The 16,695-nt window shown below is 41.7% G+C and overlaps 1 protein-coding gene across 19 annotated transcripts in view; it reads left to right on the top strand.

Moving 5' to 3' along the window:
- Positions 1 to 16,695, top strand: part of FYN (FYN proto-oncogene, Src family tyrosine kinase) — a 142,654-nt gene that overhangs the window by 89,768 nt on the left and 36,191 nt on the right. For all 19 annotated transcript variants that reach the window (XM_068938081.1, XM_068938080.1, XM_068938077.1 and 16 more), the window contains 3 exons: positions 12,172 to 12,429; positions 13,033 to 13,129; positions 16,579 to 16,677. In XM_068938081.1, coding sequence (XP_068794182.1) covers positions 12,183 to 12,429; positions 13,033 to 13,129; positions 16,579 to 16,677 — 443 coding nt within the window. In that variant the 5' untranslated portion in view covers positions 12,172 to 12,182. The remainder of the gene's footprint in view (positions 1 to 12,171; positions 12,430 to 13,032; positions 13,130 to 16,578; positions 16,678 to 16,695) is intronic.

Below are 16,695 nucleotides of genomic sequence, written 5' to 3'. Positions count from 1 at the left end.
CTTTTTTCACTTCCCTACTAAACCCAGCTGTTGGTTCTTTGGTTGCATGTTATTTTTAACTAGCCTAGTCTTCTTTTCTCGTTTGTAACGACGTTTAGCAAACATCTTAAACCATTCCCAAATATCAGCAACTTTCTTTTCTTTCTTTCTTCCATCTGATTTGACTCCCATTTATTTTAGTTTCAAGAATGCCTCTCAGAAATCATGCACTCTGTTTTTAATTTATGGAGAGATGAAGTATGTGTTCCTATAGTGTGTAAAATTTTACTAGAGTAGATTTTAATGCAATGTACAGATTTTATTTGTACTTAAAGGGTCAGTCCTTTCCAGTCTAAACAACCAGTAACCTTCTGGGTTTGTGATCATTTCCTCTCTGCTAAGCCAAGATCTAGAGCAGGGGTTGTCTGGCTCCTCTGTTAAACCACATGCGACTTGCAGGCAATTCAGGTGTAACTACATCATATGACTAGCAGTAAGCTGTACTTATGCCAGCACTGCAGCTCCTGAGTGTCACTGTTCTCTGGCTGTGGGAGGGAGCAAGTGAACAGATCCTGCTGTGATTGAGATGGCAGAGTGACCATGATACTTGTTTTATATAGGTATTGAAGAAGCCAGTCATCCTATCCTCTGATGCGTTTCCAGTGGTCTATAACAGATGCCAATACCTCATCTTAGGTGTATCTTGATTCGTTACTATCCAAGCTGACTTACATCCTAAGTTGTCAGTCACTCAAACAGATGTCATTTGTAGCATAGAGTCCCTGTCAATTCCCCTCTTCCTTTTGTGCTTCTTAAATTGGTTTTAACTATTTCTCTTAATAATCCAATAATATGAATCTACCTATTAGTTTTAAGGTATATTAACGTGAATTGCTGCTGTGCAGACACATGGTTTATCCATTTTTTCAGTTTACCTTTCAGATGCTCATAATTAACATACTGGCAACAGAAAAAGGTCTCGTCGTCTTACAGCCTCTGTTTTGTTTAATTTTGTGCTTGCTTTCAGGTTTTTGTGCTAGATATGCTTTTGGTTGCTTATTTAATCTGGCTTGTCTAGCCAGCCTGGCTTGTAGAGTGTGTATTATTTTTCTATTGAGAGGGGACATCCTCTTTACAATACCCTCTCCCCATAGGCAGTAGACCATGGTCCACAAATCTGACAGCTGAACCCTGTGCTATTCAGCTAGTTAACTTCTGCAGTCTTCACTTTTCTGTCTTTTTGTGCCAGGGAGCAGGGAGGAACTCCAGACAGGATCTCCAGATCTCCTGAGTTACCTACACTTGTGTAATCTCTGAGGTGTATCACAAAGTAGTCTCCTTCAGCGAAACCCTGCCTGTCAGCTCCAGATTATTCTCCAATTCTGCACTTCTCTTTTGTGTCTTAAATCCAAAGAAACAGCACAAACTTCTCTTGTCTGCCTCTTCCTCATGCAGTGCTTTTTTCATTCTCCTGATGATTGGAGCTGTTTTTGTGGGCGCTCTGGGTCAGTACTTTACAGCTGCTCATGCTCGAAGGATCAGTCAAACTGGGGAAGACATATACAGCAAGTGTGAGGGGGAACACAAGTACCATGTGCAAAATGTTGCCACAGTGTCTTGTGGATGTGCGTTTGCTTGCTCATATGCGTGCTGTGGGCTTGTGGACCGCCTGATGATTTGTGGTCCCTGGATCACACAGGTCAAGGAACACTGTTGTAGGTAGTCCTCCCTGCTAGATTAAGCAAATGTTCACCTGAGCAAACATCCACCCTCTGTTCTGTGTGACTAACAGGATCTTCAGGTGTGTTTTTAGCATCTTTGCAGATGTTTCTTCATTCACAGACCGTATTTAAAGGGCAGTTTCTTCTCTTAAGCATATGAACCTTGAGCAATAAAGAGAAGGCAAGAGAAATAAAGACATCACACTTCCTCTGGCTTGAGGGGAGGGACTGTAGAAAGTGTTTGCGTCTGCTGTTTTTGTCACTCATTGAGTCATAGAAAACCTACCCGAAAGAGGTTCATCCACCCTCCTGACCAAAGGCAGTACCATTCCTGGTAGATTCCTCTCTAGCCTTCACATTGTCTTAGGCAATCTAGTCTAGTTTTTTTGCTGACCTTACCACTGGAAAGGATTTTTTTTTTTTACTGACATCTGACCAAATTATCCGCAGCTGCCATTTAATCCATTACTTCAGTGTGACTTTCTTCTTGGAACATTAAGGATTATCTTCTAAAGCTACAATGACCAGATTGTAGTAGCTTTAAGCTGAAGAACTGGGTTCTGACCTGCAGCTGAGAGTTGCTACGCATGAGCATCCCCTGCAGATCATTCCCTGAGCAGTGCATGTAACAAACTCAGGTTCATGATGAAGTCAAGTTAACCCATCATTTTCTCTTGTACTTGCCCTCAGACATATGCAAAGAACTTAAAAATAGATTACCCTATGCTTAGTGAACAGATGCTAAAAATGAGGTGTTTTGCTCAATCTATTCAGTCCTTATGTGGAAAGCTGGGGTAACATTCTCTAGCTCTAGAATACATTTTTCTTGGCCCTTAGCTAGCATCAAATCCCTTTTTAAGCCCCATGTGGCAGGGTCTTTCTCTCTTCCTCCTTCCCTCCTAATTTCTCCCGCTGTCACCCCTTCTCTAAAGTCTGAGTCCCATTTCTTGAAGCACGTCTGGTGTTCTCCCTGTATTTCTTGTTGTTGGATCATTCTCCTCCTAGGAGTGATTCGAGAGGTGTAACCACCTACCAGTCAGGGCAGACTGTGGGATTAATCATCAAAAATGAAAACTCATCAGGCCTGCAGCCCTGTATATTGATAAATATGCTACTAGTGAGACCTATTTTCTGTGCAAATATAGGCAGAGCTGTAACATCTGACCGTTACTGACACAGTCCACCTTCAACGCTGTGGTTGTTCACTGGCCTTTGTCACCATGTCACCCCATCTTGTTTGGAGTCTTTACCTGTAAGCATCTCTGCGGTTTTAGCTAAAGCCAATTGCAGTTATGGTGAGAAGTTATGAAAAATTTCTTTGTGAACAGGCCACAGACAAATTTTTGCTCCTTTTTAGGAAGGAGATTATTTTTTCTCCAAAATAACTTGGCAAATACTGAATTTAAGTAGCACTTTTTAAAATATCAGCACTCATGGCATAGATGGGATGAGATCCCCTTTTGGAGGACCCTTCTTCAGGGAACAGAATCCTGAATAGTCTCAAAGTAAATCGTCATCTTATTTGAGACTCAGCTTGCTCCTATTTCCTTGCTGACACGTGCTCTGACTTCTTCAGAAATCAGACAAGGCTGAGAAGATGTTAGTTTTGCTTGTGCACAAGCAACGGTGAGGGGGATGCTAGGGGAGAGGAGCAATATATTTTGAGGGAAGATCTTTCTGTCCGCCTCATATATTCCAAAGAAGCAAACAGGCAAAACTTCTTTACCTCTCCCCTTCCCTATTCCTCCTTCCTTCCCTGCCCTTCTCAATTCACATTTCGCATTCTCCTCTGTGTAGATCCCATGCTGTGAATCAGATGAATACCCATTAATCCTGGGTAGAGTCTAAAAATAAGAATTGAGAGGAAAAAATCAGAACAGTGCCAATCAACCTGCAATCATCTTTCTGTTCTCTTACGGGGGAAAAAGAAAGAGGAAATCAGTTGGGACACTGTTTCACTTCTTCTCTTTCCAGGATAAAATGACTCTGCCATTTGCAGCAGTTGTTCTTTTGATACAGGTTTTCTAATTTATATACTTAAAAGGCACATTAAAAGTTAGGAGCATTAGCTCAAAATGTTTACGCAGACCATCCACCCACTTCTTTCTGCTAGTGAGTAGAGCTACCACAAGCAGCTTGATGAAGGAGGAATGTAGCTTGAAATCGTACTGTTGAATTGACATTGTATTCTTATGTGTTACTCAGAGCCAAGGATAGACCCATGCTTTTTGAGATTTTAATTGTATAGTAAACAGTCTATTTACTTTGTATATTTACTGCCTTTAACTCTTAATTTCAAAGCTTTCTTGAACTCCTTGTAGGAACAGAAAAAAAAGAAAGAAATCCTAACTGAAGATATGGGTCTGACTTGCTCTTCAGTGTATGAATGTAAACCTGCAGGCTTTCTTTATCAAGTTAGCTATAAATAAATCTCTTTCTTTTAAATTACAACTGAAGTTTAGATGTTAGTGAGGGGAAAAAATAAAACAAGAGAATTTCTCCATACAACAGATCCTTCTGAGCTCTGTTTTTCTGCAGCATCTCCTCCTCAAAGTAATAAATACCCTAGGACGATACAGGGTGCAACTCAGTTACTGTTACTTTAAGAGATTTGCATGGTGAGATTTTTTTTAATTTCTTGGGGAGGGGTGTTTTCTCTTTGTTTAGGTTTTTTGTTTTTTGGTTTTTGTTTTTTTTACTGAGAGGAGTATATCACAGAGAATGGGAAAGAATTCCCTATATTTGAAAAAGATGAGTCCATAATATTCACAGACTCATCTGGCAAGGAAAGAGCAGAAAACAGAATGGCAAAGTGGGCTTTTGTCAGCAGTTTGGAAGGCTCACCTCCTGTTCTTTCCTTAGTTGCATTGGGGAGCTTTTGATTATGCCTGCTCAAACAGCTGCATTGTACTAATGTGTTTTCTTGTGGCCTTGCCAGGTGACCCCCTCACCCGCCGGCTATGGGCCAATTCCAGCACCACAACTGTCTCTTAAACAAGCACCGCAAGTCGGGGCACCTTCTGCCACTGCTGCCCAGCTGGAACACTGACTTTCTTGTTCCTCTCTAGCTCGTAGTAAATGTAACCTAGTTTTGATTAGCGTTTGTACTTTGAAGCAGCACAGGAGCCAATGAGGTGCCCCGCTGATATCAACAGCAGGAAGATGGACCTGTGTGTAAGGCGTTCATCGCTCGTCCTTCCTGGCATTCGGTGGCCACCTGTCCTGCCCTGTGGACAGCTGCGCTCGCAACCTCTGACAGAAACCAACCATCTGGTTGTAGTTTGTCCTTCAAATCCTTCCTCATACACCTCCCCTTTGCCAGCCGCCCTGGCCGCTGGGGCTGGCTGAAATTAAGCGGGCAAGAAGCAGCACAAATCATCTTCATCTTGCATGCCTGGCTTTTAGCTCAAGTCCCAAAGGGAAAAAAGAAGGAAGGCAAACACAGTGATATGCTGCACAGAAATGTGTTGCAACTTCAGCATTGTCTGTAGGGTCAGGAAATTGTTGCCAAGGCCTCAGCCCCAGTTGCTCTGAAAATGTGAAAGAGCAGCAGGACGCAATGTGGCACCTCAAAGCTCAGAAGCAAAGCCTGCTTTCCTGGTGGCAGTAGAAAGTCTTCATTTTCCTGGATCATTTCTAGCCATTTCTAGCCATTCTGACTTGCAGAAGACTTCCAAAGCGACTCTGGACTGACCAAAAAAAAAAAAATAGAGCGCTCCAGCACTGCAAAAGGCATTTGGCTCAAGCCAGAACAGCATAGCTGTAGGAGTTCATCTAAGATTGCTCTTCCTACTGCTCCTTCCACAGATGACATGGAGAGTGGCCTGCTCATGTTGCCAGACTTTTGATATCTGCAGACAAACAAGCAATTAAAACCCTGAGATTTTTCTCTCAGCCCACTAAAGCAGAGTCTAGGGGTGGAGCTTTCTCCTCAAAAATCTCCTCAAAAATCAAATGAATGCAGCCCAAGCATTTTGCACTGCTGTTTTTCACATGAGTGTGCTGTTTGAATGCATTCATTGATCCAGATACATTCTTGACTCAAAAGTTTTGCCCTGGCGTTTGTGGCCTTTTGTTCAGGAATACCACGTTATGTATGTGAGATTTTCTGCATATCCATAATAGTCACAGGATATCCGGCGGTAATACTGTCTTTTCTCTGATTTATATTTATTAATGCAGTATGACAGGTGCAGTGCCCATGTAGATTTACAGGCATTCTACACAAATTCCCAGTCTTCATCCTCTTTTAAGGCTGAAACAAATCTATCATATTTCAGTACAATACTTTTCTTTCTACATTGAGCCATTAGTTTCAGTGGTTCTGTTAGGTATAAAAGTGTATACATATATGCAGTAACCTGCAACCTAAAGCCTGAGAAATAATAAATAATACTCAACAGTTCTTACTGTTTTAAAGCATTCATTGTATCTTTCTGACCTGTTTCATGATTTGTACAAAGTGTGGAATCACTGATCAAACTGTAATGAAGGCAGTTTTCTAAAAGGTCTCAGAGTTAATAGATATAAACAAACAAGGCATCAAATGTTGCTATTTTATTCCATCTGTCTGATTCAGGTTGGCTTGAAACTGACACAAAATGAATTCTAGAAATCCAAAAGGCTGCTATCAGCATACAGGTAAATCAAATAGAGAGGTCAGTAAGCAAAGACCATGAGAGCTATTGGCCTACCTATGACTAATTTTGAATGTCTGTTTATTGCCTTCTTAATGGCTTGTAGTAGTCAGAGTGAGCAAGACTTTTCTGAAAATTGGATTTGGTTCATGTGTCTTAGGTTTATGTTTCAAAATACTTACTCCATCAGTTTCTCCCCAGGGAGCTAATAATGGAGACTTAGAAAGTAAGATGTTCCAACTTTGGGATAAATTTCTGTTGATTATTCCCTATATCCAGCCTGCAGCAGGCATTCCACAGAAAGTGTCAAGTGTCTTTCTAAAAATTCTTATTATTCCTAGAAGTCTTTTTCTGTACTTCTTGCATCTTCATGATAACCTAGAATGTAGTATTTCGAATATTAAATCCTACTGTAACTCAGGAAATTGTGGCTTGATATCACAGACCAATACTTCTGTAGTGCTTTCAGCAAAACATAAAACAGCAAGAAGATACCCTTGGAGAGTATTATTTCACTGCCATGCTGGATGCATCCCTTGGTTTCATTAAAAAGCATATTCACCGCAGAGACGGAATGAAAGCCTAGGATTTTGTTCTTCTGATTCCCTTTTAACGTAACTGTTTTTTAACTCAGCTTTCCTGCTGGTGGTGCTTTCACGTCAATTTGTAAGATTTGGTCAGAAGAAGATAGCTGACAGTTACCATTCATCCAACCTTGCCCTTTCATCTCTTTCACTGACAGAAGTTCTCCTAAAAATATACAGAATTTCATTCCAAAGAAAACTGTGGAAAGGAAGAAGAATGCACCCCTGCTGGATCTGAACTTGATCCGTGTCTCGTCTGCGGAATAAAGCTCTCCTCTTCTACGGTGATGTCCATCGCTAGGCAAGGGGTTGGAGGATAGATGCCATGGCATGGATAGTAAGACATAGACAGATGTTTCCCTACATCTCCTTGTGTCCCTCCCTCAGGCTTTGTAAGAGATCTACATTCTTCCAGAGCACTCAAAAATCACATTCTGGAGAAAGCTCTGTAAAGTTCTATGTAGAAACTTCTGATGCTCTCAAGGGGCAAATTTATACCAGTTAGCCTCCCGTCTGTCTTTTCTTGATGGTTTATAACTGCAGAAGCGAGAGTATGTTGTGGCTTATCAATACTTTTTTGTTTTTCTAATATCACATATCCTTTTTTTCAAAAAAGTATGAAAAATATACTTTTTTTAATACTGCTATTTTTTCCCTGGGCGTCTTTTAGCTAACAGAAAACTTACTTTGTTTCTGTTAATTGAGTGGATGTCTGGCTTTTGCTCGTGTTTCAGTCTCGGCTTCAATTTTTATATTAAGAGCCAACCACCCTCTATAATAAAGTGAGGGAGGTGATTAATGTTAATAATAATAGCATTAATAACATCTTTGTAGTCTTCATCGATTTCCTAACTGAAAGTAATTAAGATGCTGTGGTTATATAAATGATTAATAATGAAATAGTTAATTTTGCATCTTCGTCCAATAACATTTCCACCACGTGGAAGGAAACTACTGTTTTGGCTAGCCTGACGTTGGATTGCCTGCAATGTAAGTGTTAGAGTACAAGAAATATAAGAAGGGCAAGAAACGAGACAAATAAATAACATAATGGTTATTTTCATTTGTCTTTAAGGAAATCTTACAAACCATGTAAATGTTTAATATTTTTATGAAAACACATGTTTTACATTGCCTGTAAAAACACATCTTTAAAATGAATGAACGCAACTTGTTTGCATTAGAAAACTTGATTTTAATTAAGCTCCTTCTGTACTTTCTAACAATACCAGTGACAAATTATAATAATGCTGCATGACCCATAACTCATACATCTGAGAAACACTGCCTGTCCTAATGGAAACTTAATAAAATCTTGTTCCTTTACCGTAAGTTGCACAGCATGTTGGATGAACAATGTTGTGTGCTCGTCTCTAGAGAATTCGGTGTAAAATAGTTCCAGATTTTGTTTAGTGATCTCAGAGCTGGCTGAATAACTCCAGCTTTCCAAAACTGCAAAAGCTGACATGCAGGGTGGTGAGACTTTAGGATATTAACTGCCTGTTCTGTGATACTGGAGGAGATTAGTTTTTGGAATCCATTCATTGAAATAAAGCGTGAGGCTGAATGGAGGTTATATTTATTGTCTCTGAAAACCCTGAGCTAGCTCAAATCACTTCAAGCCTATACATGCACACATGTATTCTCCCACATTTAGCAAAATCCTCAACTTTTCCAGCTAGTTTCTTTGAGGCAGGAGTAGATAACTTGCAAGGACTTGGCTTGAAAAGATGCGTGCCTGTAACACCCTCTGTCACATTTCACAAGAGACTACAATCAAGCAGCCTTTATACTTGGATTGTCTAGACACTGTAACAAAGTGGAAAAGGGCAAGGGAAGGGAAAAAGCCCTCTTTGTCAGTCATTCACTGTGCATCAGACCCTCCTTCCCTCTACATTGCCTGTGCCAACAAAAAGATAATGGGAGCAAAAAGCAAACTGCAAATAAGAAATTGAGTGGTTCTCGATTCACATCCTCCCTTTTTAAAAAGAAAACCCCAAACCAGTATTTTTCTGACACTGCCAATACATATGTGTGCCATCTCCTGATTTGTTCACTTTTTTCAGAATTAATACTTTGAATGATTTTTTTTTGGCAGGTGGTCTGTAGTTCTAACTTTTTCCTCATCAATTTGCTTGAATGTGTAAATGAAGTGTGTAGGACTGGCTTGTCAGCGCTGGTAACTAGATATCTGAAATCTTCCCAGACACCAGAGGAGAGTTTTTTCCTCTAAACAGCTGAAAGTTTGTGAATAAGCAGTAGGGCTACTTGAAAAATAATTCTCTCATATATTTGTTTCATGTCTGGAGAAGCAGCAGCAACAAGAAAAAAGCCTCTTTCATCATCATCCCCCCGCACAATTTCATATTCCCCTTCTCTTCTTTCGTTTTTTTTCTCCTTCCTTTGGTTCTCTACTTTTTTCCAGTGAAAACACAGGGGAAAAACTAAGAGAAGGAACAGAGCTGGGTAGGGGGAAGGAGGCGAAAGAATTTCACAAGGAGGTACGGTTTCAAGCCAACAAAAAGGCTGCTGTGATTCTTCTTTAAATAACAGAGCCTGCGCGTCACTCAGCTGTTTTGAAGTCCATGCATTTATGTTCCAGCACTTACAACTTTTAGTCGTTCTTCTTTAGTGGCTCAGTAACCTCCGTTCAAATCGTCTGCACCTCTGCGCTTCTTTTCGATCTGGAGTTCCCCTCGTGCCATGGCCTGGCGCAGCGTTTGCCTAGCTGCCTGTGTTTGGCTGCCCAGACCAGAGGCGCGGTGGCTCCCCGAGCAAGGCCCTGGCACGGCCGCTGCCCTGAGGCGCCGCGTGGGACTCCCAGGGTGCTCTCCGCGCTTGGAGGAGCGAGACGAGACTTCATGCCGCAGTGGCCTTGCTGTCCATGTCGCTCTGCTTCATTCCCTGGCGTTGCCAGTACGAGTCCTTGGCTCGGAAAGGAGCCTGGGAAGACTTGACCTTAAGCTAAATCACTAAAGAGAGGGTCTCTAGGGCCAGACCACTCTGCTTTTCGAAAAGAAGCAGCACAGAGCTCTGCATGACCGGTTTTTCACTGCTAATTTAAACTGGGCACCTCTGTGCCCGGCATGGTCCCTGGCGGGCTCTCCCAGAGCCACTGCCGGGCCGGCGCCAGGGCCGGGTGGCCTTGAGTGCCCATGCGGGACCCCGCGGCAGCGGCCCGGGGCAGCACCACCACCGCGGCAGCCCCCTTGCCAGCCACAGCCCTTTGTGCTCCCCAGGCTGCTGACGGCTGCAAACCTCCTTTCCCTCAGCCCTTTCTGCACTTCTGTTTCTGCAGAGACACGAGCTCGCACCGCCTGTGCTGGTGAACGCTTCCCGTTGGCCTTAAGAGATTTCCCAGGTTTTTGCGAGGGGACTCCGCTGAGCGAACGTGTTGTCTCGAAGGAAATAAATGGGAAAAGGGCACCTCTGAGCTCAGAGGAGGAAATGGGAGAACGTGCGCTGACTGCAGACAGTGCTGGTCAAGGCAGGACAGCTCAGGAAAGCTTATTCAAGTGGTGTTTGTTTTTCTGAACATGGCAGTAGAATAACTGACAGTGTCTTCAAGTTGTGGAAAATGCCCTTCAGCAGAAGGGTTTTCATAATTAGGCAGGCTAGATTTAAGAAGCAGGTATCTGTATTATGAACCATCACAGACAAACAGCTACTGCATAATTTTTGGGGCATTAGCAGCAGTGGAGTATGCTTCTTCAGAATCCCTTGAGTTTGTCAAAGCCAGTTTCCTGTGTTGATGCTGGGGTAAGGCATACAAAATAGCCAGCCTGGCAGCTACCGAAGAATGAGGATATTTGCAAAAGGATGTGCTTTTTATTTACCTTAAGTGGAGGATATTGGCTGAAATGTGAAAAGAAATATGACAAAAATAGTTGTGTGCCTCACTATACTTTTTTTTTCTGTCCCGGGTCTCACTTTCTCCCCTGCTGTTTATGTAGTCCGGACAAAGTACGGTAGGCTGAGGTTAAGAAAGTTTGTCTCAGTGATTCTTTTCCTTCTTCTTTTTCTCTTTTTTTTTTTTTTTTTAATTTTTCTGTTATCACTGCTCTTTCTTGTAGCCCCGTGCCTGGAGTGTATTGTTTCTGTTCCAAGTTACATATAAGATTCACCATGCTGGATCAAGAGTCCATCCAGAGCAATATCCAGTTCCCAAGACTGATCACGCCTGACTTTAGAAACTTATATTTGTGTCTAGGTTCAGCTAGAGCCCATGGAGAGTTTGGCTGGTAACGCATGAGGACTAAGATATTAGAGCTCACTGATGAAAACTCATACTAGATAACAGCATGGACCTCTGAGGGCTTTTTTTTGAGATGTGGTGAATCACCCTCTGTCTCGCTCCACCTGTTGAGAATATAGGCTCTTAACTTTTATGTACCTAAAATTAAAAGAGATTAATCCAGGTCCTAGTAGTGGCCAATGAGAATGCTGAACAAGAGATTATAAAAATTAGAAATCTTAGGGCTAACTTTTCCAGAATGTACCCTCTCAGTTTCCTTTTATCAGCGATCTGGATCTTAAGGCTGCCTGCATTTAACACGTTAACTCTTCCATGGCTTTGTCTAGTTTCTTAACTCATTTATCCTTTTGGCTACCCCAGCCTCCAGTATCAGCAGGTTTTATACTTCAGTTAGGTGTTTCATAAAACAGCACTTCCTTGTGTTTTAAATGCTCTCTCTGATGAGCTGCCTCCTACTTTCCTGTGTAGTGATAATTATCTGCTCTGCTGTATCTGCATCTCTGTCTGTCGCGTAGGGCTCCGGGAAGGTATTACCTTTACATGAAATCAATGGCAGCTATTGTATAGTTGGCAATGGCAAAAATGAGACCGTGAATTAAGTGCCTTGCTATGTATTTCGAAGCCAGACTTGAATACTTCTAGTTGTGCTTTCTGGCTGTGATCTTCCCCTGTGAGCTGCGCTCTCCTGGCAAAGGGTGAGTGAGAGAAGTTTCTTCCTCTTACTGCCTCCATGCAAGAAATTTTCTGGCAGGGCTGGTCAGACAGCTGCTACTACAGTCAGAGCAGGTAGGATCTCCTTCCCAGACCCTGATAGGAAACCACTGTGGGGAAGAATTTTGTGTGAGCTTTCCCAGCATGTTGCTGTTCATCTTCAAAAGCAGAGATTTTTTTTTAAAATACTTGTCTTTCAGGCCACTTTATCCTCATCTTATGTGGGTTAGAGAGAGATCTGGTGAGCATAAACGAGTGAACACCTGCTTTCCTTGCTCTCCTAGGATTTTAGATAATGGGCTGTGTGCAATGTAAGGATAAAGAAGCAACAAAACTGACTGACGAGAGGGATGGCAGTTTAACTCAAAGTTCAGGCTACCGCTATGGGACAGATCCCACTCCACAGCATTATCCTAGCTTTGGCGTGACTTCAATTCCAAACTACAACAACTTCCATGCCACAGGAGGCCAAGGGTTGACAGTGTTTGGTGGAGTCAATTCCTCCTCTCATACGGGAACGCTGCGAACAAGAGGAGGGACAGGTGAGCTTCAAAGCCTTATTTCGGTGCACTTAATCAGTCACATTACATCAGGGCTGTTTGAGGAGACACAACCGTCTCAGCATGTTGTTTAAGATAGTTCATTATTAAATAGCACAGAGTTGAAGTTGGGGTGAAGCCGTATCTTCAGCCCTATCATTGCTAACCTACAGATGCTAGTTCGCTTTGGGGATATGCCCCAAATTGGCTGCCTGCCTGCCTCATCCCTCGACCAGGGAATGAAAGAGGCAGGTGGTCGAAGCAGGGAACCATCTAGAGTAGTTCACAAGAAACACTGGGCATGGGTATGTCTAAACTCCCTCTTCTCTGAACGTTAGACACACTTTACGCACATGGGATCCTTCTCTTCTGTGTGAGTACCAAACCAAAAGGACTGATGGTTTTAGAAACTGAAGGACATAGCGTGCCCACTCTCTGCTGAAAAGCACAGTGATTAGAAGGGTTGTCCAAAAAGTGCAGTTTTCAGTTCAGTTTACTCCTCAGACGCTGGGGTAGCTTAAGTTTAGCTTAGCCACCTGATCTCTTGAGGTTCCTTTCACTTCTCTTTTCTGTGATGGAGTGTAATTCATATTTGTTCTTCTTTAGGTGTAACTCTTTTTGTGGCGCTTTATGACTATGAAGCAAGAACAGAAGATGACTTAAGTTTTCACAAAGGAGAAAAATTTCAAATACTTAACAGCTCGTAAGTTTTAAGCTTGGAAATAGGCTTTTTAGTATTTTTAAGTTTATAATGTTGATAAATGTTTGTCTGTTTATGTTATTTGTAAAATATGATGTGGGCTATTCAAGATATGTAGGAGTTTAAGTCTTTATGCTCGCTTGTCTTTGTCTTTTAAGTGTTTTATAAAAAAAAAAAATCAGCCAAAATGCAGTTTTACTTCAAAAATATGTAAGTGTTAGATGGTGTGGTTCGCTGCTTACATTTCACAGTAGACTCGCATTCGGAACTGAGAGCACAAGCTCTGTACTTTACTGGTAGGAGCAGAAGTTCTGCAAGGCTTTTACCACAGTCTTTGCAATCTGCTGCAAGTATCTCTGCACAGGAGCGAACTAAGAAAATCTGATTCACAGGAAGAAATGTGATCCAGACTTGCATGTCAACATGGCTTTAAAAGCATTAATGTGTTTTTCATTCAAAGAGAGGGGATACAGTCTGAACTTACTAGGAAGTTTCATCCTGGAAATCATTGACTTAAAATTAATTTTGTCAACTGCCCATAGAAAAAGTCAGTTAGCAATTTAAAAATAGCATCTAAATATTACTGTGCTACTGACCTGAATCAGAACATCTTGTAATTCCTGGCTGAGAACATAAAGTTGAAGGCTCTGTCATGTGATAGTATTGCTATCATATAGAAGTAAAAATGGGTTAACAACCAAGTATGTAGCTTTCTAGAGGCTTTGTGATCTCTCTCCAATTTTTGTTTATTATACTACATGACAATGAGTCAAATTCATCCCTGGTGCAATTCCTGTTAATTTTAATAGAGGAACTCCAGGGCTGGAGTTGGCTCAGGGTGCATTAACTTAAAAAAAGCCAGGTAATTCTGTGGAATGTTTCATGAAGCCATGAAGCTGAAGAGCTTTGATGTAGATGAAAGCACAAAAACTTCAGTTAAGACTTGTAAAGAGAGCAGCAGCTTAAAAACCTCTCTACTTCTAAATTAGCACTTGGGGGGAAAAAAGACTTTTTTTTTAAAGCTATTATCCATTTTTTTCACATTGCCTACCACTTTCCTAACCTCTCACAAACTCTATCATCACCTGAAACAAGTACAAATTCTACTCATTGCAAGCTCCTTACTTGTTGCAATTGGTGAAGTCTGGGGCTGCTCACAAGGACTTGCGAAGCAGTGGTATTTGGAGTCAGTGGGAAAGAGGTATTGCCCCCATTTGTGGCTGGCTGCAGTACATGTATTTTGATGCAGGTAGTTACTGCTGGGAGGATGGCTTTCTAAGAGAGAAAAGCAGCCACTGATTTTCCTGTAGGATTACAGAAGCTCAGTTGCCATCATAGTCACCTCTCTCCACTTAGAAACACTAGGCCTAACCACGCTCCTGGAGTATTGACAGCCAGGCTGGGATTGCCCCAAAGCAGCTTTTCTGTGAGAATGCTTCATCTTTTCCCTTATATCAGAAAGGACGTGGAAGTACCCTTTTTAATAGTCAATGCTGCTTGTGATGAAGAAGCATTCAGGTGCCTAAGACCAGTTTGTCTGGAATTTACTGAAGGTAAAATTTTTTTTGACTCCAAGAAATGAAATTTGATTTCTGCTTTGGACTGCAAGTTCAAATTGGCAGTACCTGAAATGGCTTACGGAGGGTATCCCTGTGATTTGAAGTCAGAAACGATACCAGGTGCAGTCTGGGGAAAAGAAGTGCCTGCAGGTGGCGATTCAGGGCAGAGTCCTCACTCAGGTGCTCTAAAATACCCATGGTTCCCATCACCACCACCACTTCAGCATGTCTGGCTAGCTTTACTGTCCGGCCTCCTCCTAACGCAGGCTTGTCAGTTGGGTGCCTGTAATTAAGTGTTGTGGAAAAAAATCTATGTTCCCCTTTCTTTCTGGCAGAGAGGTTTAGGCTTCTCTGTCAAAACAGAGGGGGTTGCTCCTGATGTTGCTACGAGCTACAGCACTTTTTTCTCTCCTTAGATACGATAATATATCTCCATCTAGTGGAGTGTCTGTGCGGTAAGAGAGCAGAAGTAGGAACTAGTGATAGTGGCCCGGTTCTAGCAGCTGATAATAACAGTCATAAAGGAATTGAAATATTTATCAACAGTAGTGTGGCATAATCTCACAGAAATATTCTACACCTATATACCGAGGAAATATTAGCCCTTCAGCTGGCTAAAGTTAGGGTCATAAACCCTAAAGCACCCTAAACTCCGATGGCCTATTTGTCTTGAGATGCTAGTACACACAGCCTGTGTTAAGATAGCGTTGGCTCCCAGCATCTAGAAAAGCTAGTTGTTGTTCACCTTCTGAGCTGTGGAATTGAAAACAGCTCTTTTTTGACTAACTACAGCAGTTTTCTAGTTATTTTCCTTAAGAGTTCATATTCTTTCAAGCTACTAACAAAAGCGGAGTTAGAAATGTTAATAAGAGCTCACCTTCACGCAAGCTTTTCTGCCTGTTTAAAATGGCTTAGACAATGTGCTTTCAGTAACTTCTTGCTTACTGAAGATGCTGAACTTGCTGGCCATGTTTGATAACAGTGGTTCATTTAGTAAACAAATTGCTGTATTACAGAGAGGGAAACTGAGTTTCTAGGCAATCCAGGTAGAAAGGAGAACGTTGTTAGTGAAGGTGGGAGTTAAATGTCAATGAATCTGGTTCTGGGAACTAAATGTAAACTACTAAATCCCTAATCACTGCATCCTATAAAAAGCTGAGCAATAAACTTATTTTAAAGCTATGTATTCTACAGCAATAGGCATTGGCTGAAGAGGAATACCATGTCACACTGCAGATGTGTGCATATGACAGAAGTTGATGTTGAGCGCGTGGAACACTGGAGTAAGATGGTCCTATATGGACTTCTCTATGTCTAAATGTGGTAGAAGAATGTTTTTCGTAATTATTTGAAAATGTATCTAAGTCATTTACTTCTTAAGAGATCTCCTGCGGGTGGCCAGGAGAGGGAATCTAGACAATGAAGTATGAGCCTTAAAGGCTATCTAAAACTATTGACTATTTGATATCTTTGGGTTTCAGATGGAGTATCCATGTAAAAGTTTGAACGTCATGCTAAAATTAGCAGTGGATGTGAAAGTATTGGTTTCGGCACTTTTTTAAACAGATTCTCTCAAGGATCTATAGTAGAATAATTGCTATGGGGACCATTTTCAATATTCTAGTCCAAACTCAGCCCTAACCAGATCTGATTTCAGTGGAAGTTATGCCTGTTTATGCCATTATGCTACATTTGGAAGGCTACGTTACTAATCACTGCTCAACTAATAACAGATGCAAAGAAATACGTGTAGTATTTTGGTTTAGATGCAAGCAGTTCTCTCAGAAGTATGCCCATGATAAAGGGATACTGTGGATTCTTGCAACACACAGTAGCAGTCAGATCATAGCCTTTACAGCTCTCTCTCGCTTTTCTTCACCTCTGTTTCTGCAGGGAAGGAGACTGGTGGGAGGCCCGGTCCTTGACAACAGGCGAAACTGGTTATATTCCCAGCAATTATGTGGCTCCAGTCGATTCCATCCAAGCAGAGGAGTATGTTTTCTTACTATT

Source organism: Struthio camelus, chromosome 3 (assembly GCF_040807025.1).
Source record: "Struthio camelus isolate bStrCam1 chromosome 3, bStrCam1.hap1, whole genome shotgun sequence".
In the NCBI taxonomy this organism is placed as follows: domain Eukaryota; kingdom Metazoa; phylum Chordata; class Aves; order Struthioniformes; family Struthionidae; genus Struthio; species Struthio camelus.
Note: the sequence above shows the minus strand (reverse complement) of the source record. Positions and strands in the feature narration are given on the sequence as shown.